Below are 21,082 nucleotides of genomic sequence, written 5' to 3'. Positions count from 1 at the left end.
AAGTTTCCTTATTCTTGGAGAATTTGCCCCACTGGAGTCACCGTGGGATTGTACAATAGTCTGGAAGCCTCCACTGTGCAGCTGGTTGGGGCCATGGGCAGCTCCGTCTCCAAGCATGGAATATCCCAGCTTCAAGATGACTGAACCTGGCCAAACATTCCTTGGGCAGGATGCTTGGGAAGTAATAAAAGCCCTTCAAAGAAGGGGATAGTCCAGCTGCATGGGCTTTTGAGATCCTAAATATGCCTTCATCTCTGCTTGGAGTGGCCTCTTCCTTTGCAGGGGGAAGAGACACGGTGGCAGTGAATAAAGAAGGCACCTTGAAGGCAAGGATGTTCATAGCATTAGCTGAATCACATATGGCCCGATCCTCCTTAAACAYCAGCTGGAGCCAGCAGGTTGTTGCTGATTTATGACTGCAGTGGATGTGCCCCATATTCTGCACTACTTTGAGAAGTTTGATATCCTCTGGGAACTCTGTGACTGACTTTCAGATGCCCCCTTGGTGCCCCCATCATCCAGAAATAGAAGGAAATCACTTTATGTGCAAGACAACAACACCAGCACCTTGGAGAGGAGTCCTGCTGCCTCACCTGYATTGGCAGAGTTCCCAAGTTCTCTTGTCTTTGAGGTTTTGGGGGGATTTTATATCACTWTTTTATTTTATTTTATTTTATTTTATTTTATTTTATTTTATTTTATTTTATTTTATTTTATTTTATTTTATTTATCCTATATCTTCATTCCTTCTTCCTTTTATACATTCTGTATCATATTTGAAGCTGGATCATATTTGAAGTTTTTTTTCCATATATTTCTGACCACTGCTGCCAATAAAGGTGGTCCCCAGGAGCCACTGTATGCAGTTCTTCCTCGTGCTGGCCATGCTGTGATGGGAAAACGCTGGAGGGAAAAGGAGCTAGATGGTGATATTTGAGTTCATGTGTGTCAGCTTCACGCAGCCCTGTCCTCTCTGACCTAGTTTCCCCAGTTTTCCCTTGGGCGTTAGATTTTATCCTGATTTGTGGCTGGTAATGTCTTGTCTTCACACTCTATTTGGTGGCTCCCAGGGCCTCGTACTTCTCTCCCTAGTGACAGTTTTATGCAGATGTAAATCTAGGGTCTTTGCTGGCATCACTCCTGATAGACCCTGGCCCTCAGCTCCTGACAGATGGTTTTCTCCCTGAATTACTGCACCTGACACATCACCATGACTGTTCTGCATCGTCACAAAATTAATTTTCCTCTTGAGAGCCCTTGGTGATTTCAGCTGAACTTTGTTGCCGTTGTGGCTCTGTTTCCTYGGAAGATTTATGATGCTGAGGTAGCTTGGACCCTGGATATGGGATCGGAGCCTGGGGTGGRAGATGGTACTTTCATCCTTTTCCTTCTTTTATAATAATGCTTTTTCATGAAATATTAGTTGGATGGCAGTTTGGAAAGAAAAATCTCTGGTTGTGTGGTGGGTCTTACTCCAAAGTTCACGTTTCAGCAAAAGCCTCTCTCCAATGGATGCATTATAGTCTGTTGTTGAACCCTCTCTGCTCAGTCATGAAGGAACCCAAAATCACAGGGCTGTGATTCTTCTTCCAGCGTGATGCAGGGCTGGACAAGTTATGATGATGTCAGAAATCATCATTATTGTCTCCCTTCCCTCTTCTGGCTGAGTTTGGGTCAGGGTTGTCTTGCATCACTTGGGTGAGGCTGATGCTCTCTGTATTTGGGAGCCAGCAGTGGTAGAGGCTGGACCTGGAAAAGGTGCTTGTGACAGAGAGGGAGGTTGGGCAGGGGAAGGGGATGCTGGGGGCTTGGGTAATTTTGCAGCAATATGGGGGTAAAAATGGTGAATAATGGAGGTTCTCAAATCATGTTCACTATGAGATTTAAATTCTTCGGGCTATGAAAGATGAGACTTGGTCACAAACATCCAGATTTTGAGACTCTTTTGTGGCTAATGCTCTAGAAGGAGGTGGGCCCTTCAAGTCACCTGAAAAGGGTCTTAGGTCCTCAGTCACTTAGGTCTTGGTATAGTTTTATCCAGGGACCTCATAAAGTTTATCACTGTAAAAAATATGAGTATGGTCAAATATTTGAGAATATTGTATTATTCTCTGCATATCTGGAATTTACAAGTGCCTTTGACAACATTTCGGGCAGTACCTTATTGCCAGCAAACCCTGGTGACCAATGCTGCTGAACCTAATGATATTATTGCAAGCATTGTTTTTATTTCTGAAAGTGATTTCTTTCTCAAAATGAAATAATACTTGTATAATTTTTAAGAAAGAGTGCTGCACCTGCCYTTCCAGTAGAACATTTAGCACACTGTGTGTTTTAAATCGTTCTTGGGCTCCTCTATAGCTTCTGCTCATAGGAAAGACTCCTCTTTTTGGTGCTTCTTGGTTTTCATGTTTTCTACAGTACTGGGGTGAGGTGCCATGGACCTCGTAGACATTTTAGACATGTAGACATAGACGTTTTTCTACCAGGCCCATTCAGAGCTCCTGAGACGGCCCGTGGAAGGTGCATGCAGGTGAGAACTGCTGAACCTCCAGGTTTGCTGCAGTATCCCCTGCCAGGTGTCACAAGCTCCGGTGACATCCCTTGGRGCTGAGGACACTCATTGTCACCAGACCACGTCCTGCTCCTCTGCAGGTGGTGAAGCAYGTTGCTTGACTCATTTTGGGGTGAATCTGGGTCCCTTGTGACACAGCAAAGTGAAGGTGGTCCTAGGGGTCTCTGCTGAGAGCTGCTTGCAAGGAGCTGCTAGCGGCTCTCGTGTGAGACCACGATGGAGGAAAATAATGTTGTTTATGGGCAGCTGAGATGGTGCTGCCACAGCGCAGCGGGTCCCCGTGCTCCCCAAAGTGGAGCTGCTCCAATCTTATCAAAAGCTCATCAGTGTTTGCTACGTGGCTCTGCTGCGGACGGGGCTGCAGCGCTTGGCGGCCGTGCCGGYGCCTGGTCCGTGTCTGCTCCTGTGCTCCGTAAAAATCGGAGGTCAGCTGGTAAGGGGGGAGATTAGCTCCCAAAACAAAGCTCCTGAGGGTGCTACAGCCCCCGGGGTCTGTCCTGAAGGGACTTTGTTCCCCTGTCCCCAAACCCCCATGCTTATTAGGGAAGGTGGCTCCCTTTGCTTATAGGATGCTYGTCCTCCTGGGCTGTTTCCAGGGCTGGGATCCCAGCGGATCCCTGGTATTTGGCATGCAGGGAACTGCAACAGGGAGCCCTGGGGAGTCACCCTACTAAAGTCAATGGAGTAACTGGAATATAGAGAGAATCCAGCTCCCACTCCGTCCTCTTGGGGTTGCAGGGGACGGCACCTGCCTCACTGCAACGGCAGCAGTGTGGCCTCGAGGGAAGGGCGGGTAATTGGTGCAGCTGGTGCCCGGACTCACTCCTGTCCCCAGGAGCAGAGCAAAGCGCTGGCAGTGGCTTCCAGGCTGCGGGATGCAGCCTCCTTGCAGCTCCGAGCTCCCCCAAAGCATCTGGGACCTGCACAGAGAGCCGTGGGAAATAATAATAATAGACCAGGAGGAGGGAGCCWTCCAGTATGTCCATTTCTATTGCAGCTTCTATTGTGCCAAGGAATCACAAAATGACTTTCAGGGTCTGGGCCCTAGTGCTTGTGCATGCTGTGCCCTGCAGAGTTTTGCAGTTGGGATCGGGAGAGTTTTTTTGGGAAAAAAAATTACTAACCTGTAAAGTGAGTTCACAAATCCGGAGCTAAAACAAAGAGCACCATCTCCTGGCAGCTCGGCAGAGCTGGCCCTGCTGCCAGGGATGCACGCTCGGGAAAGTGCATGTCCTGCGAGCAGCTTGCTGCTGTGCGTGTCCCATGGATAGCGTCTGGGGTGGGGAGCCCTGGATAGCACCTGGAGCAGGGAGCCCTGGGCTGGCATCTGGCTACTGATCCCTGCTAATGGAAGGGGGATGCCAAGAGTTTAAGGGTGTTCTGTGTTAGCAGCACCGCTGGGCTRCGTTTGGCATGGAGACAGATGTTTTTTTTTGGAGTTTGGGTTTCAGGTGCCTTTGAATCACATGGGTTCTTCTGAGGTTTGCCCAGACACTGGGGCTAGGATGCTCGTGGAGAAGAGTTTTACAGAAGCAGGCGTGTGATTCCCATGTGTGCACGTGCAAATCCCTCGTGGTACCCAGCCTAGCTCAGAGCAGGGTGGGATTCGGCCTGGGGCTTGGAGATGTCTCTGCCGCCTGCGCTCGCTGCCTGCCAGCCTGCAAAGGAAGCRTGGGAATCTCCAGGCTTTCCCGTGGCTTGAGGAGGGATGGAAACCTGTGGGAGAGGGTGAAACAGCCTGGTCTGGATCCAGGAAGATCAGCTGTGTTTTGAGTTTGGAGGCAGCCCCGGGACTGCTGGCACAACTCCACTGTGCCAGGGGGCTGTGGAAAGGCCTTAAACCTTGGACTGCTGCATGAAAACACTGCAGCTGAGAAGATGGTGAGAAGCAATACGGTGTGAGCTAAAAAACAAAGATAACTGGCACAGTAAACCTAGAAGAATGAGTATAGATAGTCCTCTTTTTCCTTTTATTTTTCCCTATTTACGGGTATGTTAGGAATAGAAAGAAACCAAGGTTAAGTGTGGGCTTCTTGCTAGCGACTGTTGCTGAAACTGATAGGTCAGTGCAGGAAAYGCAGGACGGTCTAATAGCTACTTATGTTGTGCATTTGCAACAAAGCAGGAAGGTGCATCTGTCTGACAGGCAGTTGTGGATGAGCCATAGAAATGATGGAGTGGCTGGTGCCTAAGTCTGCTGGCATGGGGCTGGAAAACACAGTCTGTGCCGGTTGTTGAGGAGGAACCGAGGTGTGACTTGCTGTCGTGTGCAGGTATGGAGGTGGGGACAAGGCCTGTGGGCAAGGGGGACTCTTTTGCATGCCAAGGGACACATGAGAACCTGCRATTAGGAGCTGCACACTGTCAACCTTGAAATGACCTTCTAGATGAAAGGGTAATTAAACACTAAAGCTTAGCATGCCACTCAACCATCTCCTTGAACCTTTAAGGCACTAATAGGGTATGTTTTTTAGAAAGTAAGCCTAAGCTTATCTTATCTTCTAGGGTGCTGTGTAGGGAAGTAGGGAAGGTGCTGTGTGTGCCTGAGCTTTTTGGGGCCTTCTGAAGCCCAAAGGTGCTATGTTGAAATACGCTTTTCATTAAGTTTTGGGTCCGGGACCACAAATTACTGAAGGCTGGAGGCTGTCCCATGAGGATGAGTGGACCTTGTTGCAGGAAGCCCGTGGTCAATGTGGACAAGGCTGAGAGGGGAAGGGCACCAGGAGCATCCTGCTCCTGGGACTAAGGATCTTGGGTACTGGGTGAGAGCTCCCGAGCTGCCACATCCAGAGCAAAAGCAGAGCAAGAGGAGGTCTGTTTTATAGACCCACAGGAATTTGCTGGAAGAGGCTTCTGCTGTTCTGCCTTTTTCCCGAAAAGGTCGTTGAAACCTTGGTTCCTCAAGTTGCACCAGAGATCAATGTGCTTCCAAATGCAGCTCCAGACTATAAAAATAGCCTTGTCTAATTAAAGACTAGTGCCCCCTCTCCTCTTTGGGAAAGYGCATAATTCTGAGTGAGTCACTGGCGCACGGTAAGTGCTGGGCCTCACGTTGCTGGGTTGACAGCTCTTGTAGAAGACCAAAATTCCACGTCCTTCTGTGTCAGTCTGTGCTATTGAAGGTCACAATAACTGTCTGCAAACGCCTTTCTCCGACAGSTAGGCCTGTTAACAGGGATATTGGTTGTTTTATTCATTTGACTGAAATATGGTAAAAACATGAACTATTTTGAGGTAATCAGTGAAGAATGGACATCCTCTAGTTTGGGGAAAAAAAGACAGTTTTGTTTAACTATTCTTCTTATCTATTATCCTCGGGTAATTTTTAGTTTCCTCTTCCAGTATATTGGAACACATTATYTTTCACTGATACAAATTCAACATCAGTTGCCTCTCTTAAATTGAGATACTTGATGTGCAGTTGATGATTTCTGAATCATGTCATGTGCCGATCATCAAATTGCTCTAAATCTTGCCCAACAGGTAGAGTTTTTGGAGCATTTATTCTGAGGAGACAAAATGGTCATTTTCAAAAAGATTTTTTATCTTTATGGCTGATGAAAACGCCTCTAACATACTGAGAATCTCAGCTGTGCTCTAAATGATTCAGTCAGACCCATCACACCTTAAATGTTTGCGGAAAGTGAAATTATTTCCCGGGACTCACGTTACCTGAAAGCACGAGGGCTGCTCTCAGGCAGTGAATAGCTTGGCTTTGCCTGAATTGCCGGGCGAGTTTTTGGGCGAGTTTGGGGAAAACCAGATAACAAGGTGAAATTCAGACCTGATTCTGYCATCAATTACTGGTGCTATTCAAGGCTGCCTCTTCCCACGGATATTGAACTAAACAAACTTAAAGTCAAAGAGCGTACGGCTTAATCGCTAGGCTCTCAATACACCATTCTTCAGCAGAAAACTGCTCGGCTAATACAGGTTTCTGTCTATTTAATAGCCAGGCTAATAGCTTGTATATTCACACTTGCTATATAAGAAGCACTTTTACCAATAGCTTTAATCATTCCCTATGGAAATTTAGAGTTGCACTAAATCTAGTAATTGGCCATTTTGCTCTATTTGCAGTGTTTCTCACTCTGCAGTTGCTTTGGGAGGTAGGACYCTTCCTATCGTGTGCACGGGTGCACCCTCGAGCACCTTTAACTCTGGCTCTGCAGCAAGAAACGTAATTTCAGATCTCACCAGTTCTTACAAAATCACTGGAAAAAGAGTGGGAGAGGAATGAAGTCCATTTTAAACTCAGCATTTGCCAACATCCGCTACAATATTGGGCTTGTGTATTATTTAAAATATGAGGTAATATGTTTGTCACTTACTATTTCAGGGTTCTTTTCACATTCTGCTGAGAAAATCAGAACGGGGCGATGTTTTCCTTGGCTCTCTGAACAGCAGTAGCCATCCTACGAGCTCTCTTGGCCTGCTATAATTTCTATTATGAAGCACCTGACACAAATGCATTATAAACCCTTTCCCTGCTCTATCGATCAGCATTGCTAAGTGCTTCAAATGCATTTGCATCTGACATAAAATATGGGCTAAAGCAGCAATGCAAGCTGCAGACAGCACCTGTGAATGTTGGTTTGAATGTGTTCAATTCTCTCTCTGTTGATGCTCACYCTTTACTAATAAACTGAATATTTGCAAAAACTGTTATATATTTATATATAAATATTTTGCTTGCTGAAAGTGGTGTGATAGTACTTTTTACTTTTTTCTTTCATGAATACCTGGAGTAGAAAGCATTGCATGGCAATCTGATCAGAAACCACTCTAAATCAATGGGATTTTTTTTCCCAGTGAACTCAGTAGGCTTTGGATCAGGCCCAGGGAGCACCAAGGGATCATCTAATGAAACCCCATGATTTAGGCAGCCACTCAGCCAGCACAAATAGTAAATTACAAGCAGCAGATCCTGGCAGCAACAGGCACGAATAGCCTGTAGTCAGCAATTCACAGCCTGAAATACGTTGGCATGAGCAATGCATCAGATGATTTCAGCTAACCAACTCAGTTGTGAAAATCTGAGCCTGTTTATGAATAATTTTTTTAAAAAAAGGTGAATTAAGCAAAAAAAACATTTCCAAGAAAAATAACCTTAACCTGCTCTCTTTTTGGTATACTGATAATTTTAAAATGGCTTTTGAGGGCGAGAGCTGCCTGCAATGAGGAGGTGAAGCTCAGAGCAGGTGATTGARTTCTGTAGATGGGGGCTGGATGGGGGACGGGACAACAGCCCGAGCTCACATATGTAAGAAGAGTCTCTGCAGTAAGCAATGCTGCTCTGAAAAAAAGATCTGGGCCCGATAATAAATATTGCTATGGAAACTCTCTGCTAATCTGCTCTTCTGACCACTGCTGAGCAAGGCAAAAAGCAAGGAGGGACCTGGCRCTTCTGCCTTTGCACAGGGATTGGGTTTTTGCAAAGTGCAGCAAGGTTTGGCAGCAAAAAAAGCTTGGGGTTACCCGCTGATCAGTGTCAAAGGGGACAGGGAGAGAAGAAATTGCCCCGGGGCTTGCTGAATGTGCTGCAGGCACCTAGCGCACAGAGAGCTGCAGAAAAAAATAGCTCTGCCCGTGTATTTAAAGATGGTGTCATCATGCAGAGGCAAGGAGAAAGAAAATAAGTGATGCCAGCAGCGCAAGAATCTTCTCGATGTCGTTTCCCAGCTTCTGGCTCTGTGGATGCAGCAAAGTCCCCTTAGCCTTGCTGTGGGGTTGACCTGGTGCCCGATGGCCGAGGACACGGCTGGCGAGGAGCCCTGTGCACCTTGCACGGGGGCTACCCCACCTCGACATGCCCTGGCTYCCCCTAACTCCTCCTTGCTTCTCCACATCCCTCTGCCTGCACCGATCTCCGCTCCTGCTTCCTCAGRGAGCATCTTTTGTTTCCGTTGTGGAGGGCTGGGCTTTGTATCGGTGCCTCAGTCAGAGAGCGCGCGGTGGCCGTGGGTTGTCATCCAATTAGTGGCATTCCCAAGAATTTAAAGTGCCACGGAGGGAATTAGTGGCAATGGATGCAAGTGATGCACRGGCAGAAGTGAAGGTTTAGGGGTGTTTGTGCTGTTGTGCTTTGCAGGTGGCACGCAGAGGATGTGGCTTTCCAGAATCCTGGAAATTGCTGGAAAGGCAGTGATCTTCCCAGCTCATGATGAAGAGGAGAGAGGGGAAGATGGGCTCTGCTGCCTGTATGAGCATTAACTTGAATTGGGAGGGCATGACAGACCCAGGAGGTGAGAAAGGATGTGGGTCCAAGGAGGCTGGATGAACCAGGGACCCTCTCCCAGGTTTCCCAATGAAGTCCAGCTATGGTTGGTCACTGTTCTGGAAAACTTAGGCAAGCGCAGATTTTTTGAGCTCTATGCGCAGGTACATTTTATAGCATTTGTACCCAGGAAGTCAGAGAAGACCATTTAAAATGGCTCTCTGTGGCCAAAACACTATCAAAAGGCTATGACTTCATGCCAGGGTATTTTAGCCCACAATAGACATTTGTTTTGGAAAGGGAAGTTTGCAGAGGCCACGTCCCACTCTCAACACGCTGCTTATTTCTCCTGTCCATGGAGCAGGTGGTATCTTAGTGTAGGAGCAGTGCTGTGGAACAAGGCAGAGACTTCTTGGTGCCTGAGCATAAGTATAATAGATATTTTCATGTTATCTTCCAAAGGCAAAGGAGCTCGGCGTATACCAAGCATCTTTATTTTTCCTCAGCAAACACATTGTGAGCAATTGTTTATTGAACTTGSTTTGACACCACGGTAGGTTTGTGCTGTTGTGGGTTGCCTTGGCTCTGCTGCATTTTCGAGGCGTTACGAATAAAGCAGAAGTGTTGTTCTCTCTCTCCCTCCCTTTCTCTCTCTCATCTGTATTTTATACAAAGGAAAACAAAGCACTAAGGCCTCAAAAACAGCATCTCATGCTGGTGCCTTGTTTTTTTTTTTGGTAGGCAGCCTGCTGGGATGGTTTGGAGTTGTGGAGATTTACGTTGGTGTCTGGCTGCCAACCGCGTTCCCCGCAAAATCTGGGCCAAAGAAATTGCATTCAGAAGTGCTGGAGACTCACACCAGCCTCACAMAAACGCCCAGCCAGGAGCTAGGGCTGCTCAGTGCATTGGCAGATAACAGTCTCCTGGGGACACCCTCAAAATGAATTGTAATTAGAAATTAGGAGGAGGCAGGGGTCTCTATGGTGGAGAAGCTGGTACAGCCTTGGCTRGGCTGCCGGGCCGCGTTTGCGGCTGTTCTTTGGGAGATATATGAACCTGTTGGAAAGACTGGATAAAGAAGAAGTAATAAATTGAGGGAGCTACAAAAAGGACCGTTGGGAAGGACTGAACAACCTGGTGTCTAAAGGAGGGTGGCTCTGATAACTCTCTTCAAATATATATCTTCAAATATGTAACCAGGGTCTTGTGAAGAGAAAGGGGGCTTATCTATTGCCCAGATCAGATGGTACAAACAATAATGGGCTGAAATAGTGGTATAGATGATTCGGATCACATCTATGACAAGAAAGAATTTGGAGAATAGGGAAAGATGCTGGGCAGTGATCCCACTAGACCAGACTAGGAGGGAGGTTGTGGGATTGCTGGTCTCAGAGATTCTTATGAACAGAGTGGGCAAACCTGTCAGGAATGAYCTGGCAGTGGTGAGAGGCCCACACAAAGGGATGGGATGGAGGCTTTTCCCAGTACTGTGATTCCTCATTTCACTTAAGGAGCTGCAAGGAATGGCAGCAGGAATCACTCATGGAGGGTTTCCCACCTCCTCACAGCTACACRGATTATTAGAGCTATTTTAAGATACATCAGTATCTGGGAGCTTCATCAGACTGAAGTGCAACTACATTGCCCAAGGAGTCCCTTTGGAATCCCAAAGCCTTTGCAAGCAAAAATAGGCCTAGTATGTGAATTAAAACAAACAAAAAAAAAGGACCATAAAATAAATGGGAAGGGAGATTGGCTTTGCAGAAAGCCCCTTGTGTGCAGTCACTTGTCATTCACCGTGCGATGTTTTTGCCTGTTTGCTGCAGGTGGCGTGGCCTCATCGCACCTCTTTGACTACGGCTCCTCCATGGCCACCAACGGAGGCGATGCCTCCTTCTACACATCTCTGATTTCGGATGTCCACTACACCACCCCACGGGACTCCACCTACTTCACGGGCATTTATCAGCAGGAGAACAGCCCCATTGCCTGCTTGGGCAGCACGGAAGGGTTTAATGCGCTGGGGCATCCTGTTCAAGATGTGACTGGATTTGAGTCCCGCAGCTTGTTTAGCTCAGATTCAGGAATAGAGATGACACCTGCAGAATCTACCGAGGTTGATAAAACCTTAGCAGACCCCATGAAAGTAGAAGCTTATAAATACATGGACATTAGTAGATCAGAAGAAATAAAATACCAAGAAAAGCATGACCCAGACTCAGAAGCTGAGAGCCCAAGCCTTATTGATAAGTATTGTGGAGTATCAGCCAAGGCCGAGCAACCTGCTGAACCTCCTAGGATGGCTTTGGAGAGCACAAAGACAGCCAAAGAGCAAGACACTCTTGAAGATGAAAGATATGGTGATGAGCACAGTGCCTCCACAGTGACAGCCCCTGTGAAGATCACACTCACTGAGATAGAGACTACAGGGGAGCCTGCCAGCAAAGAGACAAGTCCAACCAAAGCAGAAACCGGCCTGAAACCAAGCCCCGAGGTGGTTCCAACAGTGACCGTGTCGGAGCCAGAGGATGACAGCCCAGGGTCTGTCACACCACCATCATCTGGCACAGGTAAGGTAGCCACAGCACTCAGTACCTTTCTTCGGCACAGAGTGAATGAGTGTGATCATAAACTTGTGTCCTGGGAGAGGGTTGTGGGTTTGTGCCTTACAGGGTGGACTGAGTCTGTAGGGGTGTGAGCTTCAGGTCATGGGTCTCCATGTCTGAGGTGTTTGATGTCTAATCCACATGGATCTGGTGTCCTGGAAGGGCTCAGGTTGCATCTTCAATGGGCCCAGTAGAGCTTCTCTCCTCTGCTAAGCCATTTAACCTCATTCCATGGCTTCCCATGCAAGCACATGTCGCCCATCCGTATTTCGGTGTGCATAGTGGGAATGGTGGAGTGGAGAAGGCGTGGCAGAAGCACCCTTGGACCACACCACGAGCCATTGTTTGCCTCCTGTAGGCTGAGGCTGTGGCGCAGCCCCRCAGACATGTCCCTTTAGTCTCGACCAAAGCTTATCCATCAACAGTCCCGCAGGCAGAAACACCATGAGGACKGGGAGGTCTTGGGTAAGACTCCAGGCAGATGTGGAGTCTTGCAGCCAGAATATTCATCACTGAGAACTAGCTGGTTTTGTCTCCTCGTGGCATGGCAGCAGCTCAGATCCAGCTCGCTCCCTCAGGTGTGGCACGTGCTRGTAGATATTCCTTCTGGATTATCAGTTAACTTTGGGAAAAGGAGACAAAGCAAGGTGCCTCGAGCTACTCAAGGGGTCAGCGGCAGGTCCAGGCTGGCAGAGCCCATTGCCTCAATATTGTCAGCTCTCTGGTTGTACCCYATCATTTGAGGTTTCTTGAATGCCCAAGCCACCCTCAAAGGAGATGGGATTTTTTTCTTCTTGTCTTTTTTTTTGGTTTGCAGAAAATCAAGTGGAATTATTAAAAATACTTCTTTTAGAAAGTGCTGACCCAGGGAAATGCTTTCAGCCCACTTACAGGTGGGCCTGGAGGCACAAGGGACCAGTTTTCTTTAAAGGCTCCCGATCCTACTGCTGACAGAGCAGCAGGATTKTGGCAAATGTCACAATCTCCCATTTTTGCATTTTCTTGCTGTGTGTTTACTGCAGTGGTGCGAGATACCTGTTCTTGGTCACCCATATTAYGTACCACTATCCACCACTAAAATATGAAAGTAATGGGACATTTCTACAAGAAATAAAACCGTGAAATAAAACTGAATTTGGAGACTTGAAATGAAGATTCAGAAAATTCAGTTTCTAGATCAAAATTTTCAAGTTTCAAAATGGACATTTGCGTGCTGAAATTTTCACTGTTTTTCTTTGGTGTCCAGAAGCATTTAAAAATGAAATAGAGCTTCCATGCAAAGGCAATTTGGAGCTTCAAGCTTCACCAGTTCTCAGTCTTGAACAARCACCCAATTTCTATCCCAAACTGCATAGGCATTTGCACACTTCTCCAAGAAAAGGATATTGAAGGAGTCCCTGGCAGCTGTGAGTTCACACTGCTTGCATCAGCCAGAATTTTTCAGTCATATATAGACTTTCAGGCATCCCATTTTTCTTCTTTAATTTGACCGGATGATATCACACACTACTTTTAAGTTATTCCATTTTTTTTAATATTGATTTTATATCTTTTTCTTTTTTTTAACACTAGAAGGTAATTAAGAACTTTAGGCATTAATTATTATTTATTCAGTCCTTAATGACTCCAGAAGGCCAGTTTCATGATTCAGGATAGCTGTTTCTCATAATAACAGGAGAATATTGTGTGGCTGAGGTTTAAGGCTGCTGACTTGCCAGGAGGCACCCATGGGYTCACTGGCATGGGAAAGCCCATGGGTGTCCATATGTTTCCCCATAGGCAGCAGCAAATGGGACACTTTTTTTGTCCCCAGGGTAAATGTCAYAGCCAAACGCTATAATCTTCTGGGGTGGATGGGAATTGGGTGAACTGGAGAGGTGGGTTGCACCATGCCAAGGGCTGATGGTCATGTCATGTGCCAAGCTGACTTCTTGTAGGTCAGCTCGGACAGGGAATAACCCCGTGCTGTAGCACGCAGAGCTGCCCACCTTACACTTGCTGCAGCCCCAGGAAAAGAGGCAAAGGCTCTTGTTTAGCATGTCTGACACAACAGCAAAGTCCTGGCATCCTAACAGCAGCATGTCCTGAAAGTTTCCAGCCCGGCTGCTGGACTCCAGGTTGCAGAGTGTCTTTCTGTAGGCAAATGTAGGGATTAATGAGATGTGCTCAAGGATTATCGGAACAGGGCTGTGGAAATGGGACCTGAATTGGCAGCTAAGGCCAAGCACTCATGCTAAAACCACCCGGGGGGCTTTTATTTCTCATACTTTTCCCAGGGAGATGTGGTGGATGTCCCAGACTTGGGAATGATACTGGCCAATTGCACRTGGCAAAATGTTTTAGGACAGTGAGGAAATTAAACAAAATCTTTGCTCCTTTAAAAACACATAGCTAGTTTGCAGTGACAGCATCTTTGGTGCTAAAGGTTTTGGCTACCTTGTGTTTTTAACTGAGGAGACCTGAGGAGAKGGGATGCAGTGGTGGGGGAGGGGAAAAAAAATAAATGGGAAGTTCAAGGATGGAAAGGGTTTGGATCAAAGGCGTAGAATAGTTTGGTAGTGTTTTTTCCTTAATGCAAGGATCACAATACTTGAAGGTTGATCCAACTTGGAGGCTGGCTTAGACTTACCCRGACTTGCAAACACAGGCCACGAGCCCGCAGATTTTCTCCCCCAACCCTCTTGATCCTAGTTGAACCAGCCAGGTTCAACTGGCCTTCTCTTTTCTTCTCTTTTGAACCGGCCTTTTGTCTTTATCCTCCCTTTCTCTCCTCTCGCTCTGCTGCCTGCTGGACCTTGCTCAGAAACRGGCAGCAGCCTCTAAGCAGCCAATATTTGCTAATCTTTGGAGGCTTTTAGCTGCAAAACCCCATGACTAGGGACATATGGGGAATTTTCCAAAGTTCTTGTTGTTAGACTGGCCCTGGGCGTGTTTTCACTAGGCCAGCACAAGGCACATGCCCCTGGCTTGGCAGCTTTGCTGAATTTCAAGCCTGTCTTCCAAACTGTGGCACTTCTAGATATTCCCAGAGTAAATGGCATTCAGTGGGCTTATAATGGGTAAAATGGTTTGCTTTTCTAGCTTCGTTCACAGGTGCAGCCGAGATAAGAACAAACACAGAATTTATTCTCTCCTGCCCCAAAAAAAAAAAAAAAAAAAAAAAAAAAAAAAGTGCCAGAGAAAAATTAGTGATCTGTAAGTTTTCAGTCCAAAAGTTATGACAAAATTAGACTGCTAAAACTGGAAGTGCCAGAAACCTGCTGGCTCCTACCAGCCACATTCCTCCTGTTTGATCATTTTCCAGGTTAAAAAAGTCCCATTGCAGAGGTACTGGCCAGTGTCACCAYGTTCCTCCACTTCCACTTTAGTAAGGGGTGCTATTTACATCTTTTAGTGATGCCTGCTGCTTTTTATAAAGTTTTAAGGAATATATATGAACCATTATGGCTGGAGGGTTTGTTGGGGGGTTTGTCGGGGGGTTTGTTGGAGGGAAGGAGACATTTCTGCCTGTATCAGCTCTGCTGGAGGCACCTGTGCTTCCTCAACCCCCCTTGCATCCATTGCCTGAACAGCCCAAAGTTATCATTTTTAATAATGCTTGTTTTTTCTCTTCTTTTCCTCTCTTCCCGGTGGCAGAACCGTCAGGTTCCGAGTCGCACGGCAAGGGCAGCCTGTCGGAGGACGAGCTCCTGAGCGCCATCAAAGAAGCCAAGAGCTTTTCCTTGGAGGGCCCGGAGGCGCCGCGCACGGCGGCTCCGGCCCTGGCCAAGCCGGAGCAGGGCCGGGCCAAGGCCGGGCGCCCCGCGGGGCCCTCGGCCCTCGACCACGAAGGCAGCAGCGCCGAGTCGGGCGACTCAGAGATCGAGCTGGTGTCGGAGGACCCGCTGGCGGCCGAGGAGGCACTGCACTCCAGCTACATGACCTTCGGGCACATGGCGGGCCCGCCGCCGTCGCCCGCCTCGCCCTCCATCCAGTACAGCATCCTGCGGGAGGAGCGCGAGGCCGAGCTCGACAGYGAGCTCATCATCGAGTCGTGCGACGCCTCCTCGGCCTCCGAGGAGAGCCCCAAGAGGGAGCACGACTCGCCCCTCATGAAGCCGCTCTCCATGGACATCATCAAGGAGGAGGGCGGCTCGCGGGCCGACCCCGTGGACTACGACATAAGGAAAGCGGCGGAGAGCAGGATGAACAGGGAGAACCTGGCGGACTCCGCGGCTTACCTGAAGTGCTCTTTTGCCGCAGCGAAAGCGGGCGGCGAGCCCCCCACCTCGGCTGTCAGCACTGAGGAGCTGAAGGAGAGGGTGACCCTGAAGAAGCCCATTGAAGAGACGGTGGTTAACCAAAGCAAAGCGGCTTCCAAGGACTCRGGCAAAAGAAGTCCCTTGGCTTCGCCCCTGCTGCCGTTTTTAAACAAGCAGAGAGGTAAATGCAGCCATTTCTGTTCCTAATGACCATGTTTTCCTGTCAGGAGGTTCGGGGAGCATGGGCGGGAGCTATGACACTGGGTGCCAGCATGTGGGATCCATGGGCCCATCACTAACTGGACCTGAAGCTATGGCAGGGAAGGGGATTAGTCCACGGTAACAGAGGGGCTCAGGCTTGGTGGTCCTGTCCGGTGTCCAGGTCATGCTTGGTCCTGTGAAGGCTTAAATCTGCTAGCGAGGTACAACCTTGTTTTCAGGACAACATGTGGCTCGACGGACACCAGGGACCAGTAGCAGCAATGGGCAGWTCCTGCTGTGAAATGTCCCTTTCCATGCGCAGCGACGCGGTGCAAGGGRCGAGCTGGCTCTGCGGCGGGGACTGCCCTTTGGAGGAGGCTTGTAGGAGAAAAAGGCTCATTCAGAGGCAGAACGGGGCTGGGCTGGCTGCTCTGGCTGTCTCTGCCGGCTGGCGCAGCTTGAATGAAGCGCTGTGGAGCTGGCTGAACCCCCCCGTCCATAATAACGAGGTTTTGTGTGTGCCCCGGGCTCTGCGGTGCCCAGCCACGGGCTGCCCTCGCAGGGAGCTCGCAATGGGCAGCATCCTCCCAAAAAACCCTTGCCCAGTTTGTCTCCAAGAGRGCCATGTGGCTCCCACCTAGGGGGRAGTGTTTGGCTTTGGGCTACAAGCATCAAATGTGACTGTTTTGGGCACTAATACATCAGGTTTTGGAGGATGGATCCCAGGCTATTGCTCCACCAGAGAGCCCGTGCTGAGGCCAGCAGAGATGCGGGATGCTGAGGCCTCCCTTGCAATTTGGGGAGGGCACTGTGTACAACTTTACAAGTAATATACATATGTAATTATTTTAAGAACTGTTTGGGCATTTGGAATTTAGCTTTGCAAAACCGCAGGGTGGGCGGATAGAGACGGAGGGGGAGGCAACCCCAGGCCTGGTTCTTAGAGAGCACCTCTTTCCTCCGCCCCCCGTCTGCCCGCCCGATGGCCTGGAGCGGTGTCAGGGCTCCGTGGCACATTTTTCCAAGCGGATTTACCCAGCGCTGGGAAGCCAGGCGTGCAAATTGAGCAAGGAAAACAGCCGGATCTGTAACTAGCGCAGTGTGCTGAGGAGCAGGCTGAGAGATCTGCGGTGCTGTAAGGCAGGTGAATATTAAGGCTCTTTTGGGGGTGATCATTTAGGGATGTTTATAGGATGAGTAAGAAGCACATGGTTATTGCTCCTATGTGTGTTTTCCTGCTGGATCTCCAGGCTCACGGCCTTGCTTGGCACATGTTTCTTCTCTCTTGTGAGCAGGATGCATCCCAACCATTTCTCTCCTCCTTTTTAAACTCCTCTTTTGCAGGACTGATCTAGGCCCTGCCCAAACCCTGAAAGATGAAGAGTTGCTTAAATTTTTGGAAGTTACAATCCCCATTCCCAAGGCATCTTCCCTGCAGTGTGTGTGACATGTCCCAACTRTCCTCTGCATCCTCTGTGCTCTGCTGGGTGAAAGACTCATCATTTGGTCTTGGGTTTGGGGAGAATATTGCCAGGGCAGCTAAATATTCACACTGCAGCTTGGAGATTTCAGYTCCCAGTGCATTTTTTTTCAGGCAGAGACATATTCTTATCAACCAGCTTTGCTGGAAAATCCCTTTGAAAAGGGATGAAATCTCCTTTGCTTTTKGGGTAAAAAGGTAGAAATCAGTGTCATTACATTGATTTTTGGTAAAGATATTTGAATTCGAGGTAAATCTACCCATAACTTTTGTGGAACATTGTGATTTATTTATATCCTCAGCTCTTGGAGGCAGGTGATTAGGCCAGACTCTTAGCTTTACCAGGCTTTACCAGGTTTTTGGAAAATATTGTTTGTCTTCAAGAGTTCCTGAGTGAAGTATGGAAACAAAGGCAAAAATGCAAAGCCTCTCTTAAAAGATCAGTGCACATTTTTTTATTATTTATTAGTATTGTTTTTTTTTTTAAAGACCATTCCTAAGTACAGCAGGGTGGGCCCAAGGGATGAAAATGTGAATGATCGTAGGGTCCAGTTTACACCACCTTCTAGTCACTGGCATTTGCTGTGTGGGGGCACATGGGGTCTGGGTGCCAGTTAAGTTTTTGTATTGAAGGTTGAGTATTGGAGGTTTGGCACTGAAGGTTGGGGCTCTCCTGACGTGGGAATGGAGAACTGTCCCTCACTTGGAGAAATCCCAAAGGACTGAATTGACTATGTGAAGCTCATCAGCAGCRTTTCCAAGTCATCAGAGGTGAACTGGGGTGGGGAGATGCATTAAACAGCCTGGTGAGGCCAGAGCTGCCCCTTGGGACCTGCCAAGCTCCATCAGGCTGGAGCTTCACCAGTGGTCAGGGAAATAACCAGCTCACCACCGGCTAGGACAAGGAATTATCTTCACTAAAACCATCTGTCACAAAGGTAATACAGACAGGCTGAATCTATTTAGTAGCTGAGGGCTATGGGGCAGGCTCGCGGGCGTGCAAAACCTCCGGGGAGGCTTTCAAGCACTAATGAAAATAACCCCCGGGAATAAGGTCGGTGCAAACAGTTTATGTTACCCCCATCATTTCACACTACCTCCGTGGCACCTTGTTAATAAGACAGCGCATGGAATCGATGGAGAAGCTGCACTCTGTGACATCGCAGCACTTGATCCGATCTCCTTGCAGACCATGGCCTGTCAACCCATGGATAACTCCCTCCGAGATCCTCTGGGGGCTTTGCTGAGCTTTGCTCTAATCTCTGTCATTCGCCACCACAAAAGCGCTGGAGCACAGCAAGCGGGTGCCTGATTGGCGCAGGGATAACCGCGTCTCCACTTAATATCTGTTGCCATCCAGTGGCAGTGATAGAAACGGGCAGCYGCTTCCAGCTTCCATTTTGCTTGATGGAACCGCTGTGTTTCGGAGGAGCRGGACTGTTCCCTGCCCTTGGCCTCCCTCTTGTCCCAGATCAGAGCCACTGSGTTCCTTGTGGCGACATGCGTGCCGCTTTGGCCACAGCAGCGTTGCCGCTGTTATATTACATATATATATATATATATAATATTTTTATATATATATTTAACCACATAGACAGTTAATTAATGATTCATTTCTTCCAGTAGCTGTAAAAAGGAATGTGTATTTTTAGGTGTGTTCTAAAAAAAAAAAGCCTGTCTTGCAATAGCTCTGATTTTCACAGACTGGATGCTAATGATACAGCCACAGCCTCTGCCATCCTCTACCTTGCACAGCTCTGGCAACACCCAGGCAACCAGCTGGGCTTGCACCCGGGTTAGACATGTCAGAAAGGCCAGAGCAGACCTGCTGTCCTGGGGAAGTGCCTCATTTTGCCCCAGGTAGTTTGCAAGAAGCCAGATGGAATTCACAGTTAAGTTCCCYGAAACTCTGCAGCGTGTAAATGTGCAAGCCCTGCCCATTTATGGGACTTTTTATAGGATTTTTGTTTTCCAACCAGCTTTGCACTGAGACTTGTTTGCTTCTTATTTTCATTTTGATTCTTGCAGACCTTTTTTGGTGGCCAGGCCTATGTGTGAAGTTTGCTGTGGGCATTTCTTGCAGGTGTTGGGCATCCTCCCATCATCTGTCTGCAGTGTCATCTGCAACGGGAAGGAAGGGGAGGACAACACAGGTCTCCACTGGGAATATCGCAGCCCTGACACTTGTTTGACTAGGTCRGATGATGGTTTTTGAACCTGGATGTGCAAGCAGAGTTACAGAGATGGGTGTGATATAGATGGGTATGGAAGCACCCCCTAGTCTCTGAACCTTCCCCAGGTCCCTGTTCTGCACTATCCCAGCAATGGCTTGTGGTGATGAGTTGCTGCATCCACACAATTCTGTCTATGGCTTCAGCGTGAGGTTTTTAGCTGCAAAATAATAATGAAAAACAGGTAGTGTCACTGCCGTTATCGCTTCAGCAGTAAATGTTACCTCTGGCATTATATTTACTAACTTCTGCACTATGGTGTGTATCGTTCTCATCTACATCTACTTTATTTTTTCTTTATGTTCTGGCAAAATTCAGGGTAGGGAAAGGCAGCCCCATCCCTGGTGCTGTGCGGCTGTGCTGTCAGCCACACACTAGATGGCACAACCGGCAGYGCCCAGGCTGCGAGCAGGAATTCCAGCTCAGATAAAATTCCTCATATAAAACACATTCCTCATACAAAACACATCCTCCTGCCACACAGCCCTGCATCGCTCTGCTGGGAGSTGTCCTGACCTGCCTACCCTCTCACAGGCCTTTTTAAACACTTGGTCTCCTCAATACCCTGAGTATTACCCAGTACCCTGAGTATTACTCCTTACCCTGAGTATTATCAGTCTGCTCAATACCCATAGTGTGTCCTTGCCACACACTCGTGGCCGCTCTGCCTGTAACACACATGAGGGACATCAAGGCACGTGGCCACATCAGCCTCTGCGGGAGCTTAATGTGCCCCCAGGCTGTGTCACAAGCCACAGTTGGGGTCACCTCTAGGTTGGGGGTGGCCCCAGGAGGAGCCCCACGCTCACGAGTGCCATCCCTTCCCGTCTGGCACCTCCTGCACCACCCGTGGTCACGTAGCAATGCTCCACACGGCCACGCATGAGCGCGGASGCCTTTCCCGCTCCAACCTCTGTGGCCACCTCTGCTCATTGCTGTGGAGAAGCGGCCTGAACGCAGTTTCGAAAGGAAATCGTGTTTTCTGTGGAGGTCCAGGAGGGCCCTCGGTGAATGGTTCGTGTTGGTGTTGTCTGTCCCTGCTCTTGGAGGAGCCTCTAGGGAGACGTTTTTGGTGGCAGGATTGAGCAGTACGGGGCTCCCCGCTCGGCTGCGAGCCCTCAACAGGCTGCCTCTGCAGCCAGCCAGGCCGACATGCAAGCATAAGGTAATGTTAGGTTAGTATTTGAGTGCCATCTGCTGTAAGTGCCTCCATACTCCAGCCCATCTGTCTTGCTCGTCTCAGCTTGCTTTTTATAGGGCTCCGGTAGCTCTATATCCTTTGGAAAAGCCCTGCTTGGAAAAGGTGTGATGGAGAGGGGCTTCCTGCCCCGGATCGGAGCAGGCRGTGCCCCAGTTTGTACCTGGAGAACCTGCCCAGAGAGGTAAAAACATGAATTTGAGCCTAGGTTTGGTATGAAATCCATGGTATGAAGTAGATTAGTGAATCTCTGTGCTGCTTCCCATGTGGAAGAATTTAGGTCAGAAGGGACTCTGGAATACTCTGGTTCTACTCCTTGTTCCAAGTGGTTGC

General features: G+C 48.4%; 1 protein-coding gene across 1 annotated transcript in view; it reads left to right on the top strand.

Moving 5' to 3' along the window:
• Positions 1-21,082, top strand: part of RTN1 (reticulon 1) — a 102,009-nt gene that overhangs the window by 43,796 nt on the left and 37,131 nt on the right. Inside the window, exons 2-3 of the mRNA XM_026053737.1 lie at positions 10,619-11,362; positions 15,035-15,820. Coding sequence (XP_025909522.1) covers positions 10,619-11,362; positions 15,035-15,820 — 1,530 coding nt within the window. The remainder of the gene's footprint in view (positions 1-10,618; positions 11,363-15,034; positions 15,821-21,082) is intronic.

Source organism: Nothoprocta perdicaria, unplaced genomic scaffold (genome assembly GCF_003342845.1).
Source record: "Nothoprocta perdicaria isolate Ctin4 unplaced genomic scaffold, notPer1 scaffold_118, whole genome shotgun sequence".
Taxonomy (NCBI): Eukaryota; Metazoa; Chordata; class Aves; order Tinamiformes; family Tinamidae; genus Nothoprocta; species Nothoprocta perdicaria.
Note: the sequence above shows the minus strand (reverse complement) of the source record. Positions and strands in the feature narration are given on the sequence as shown.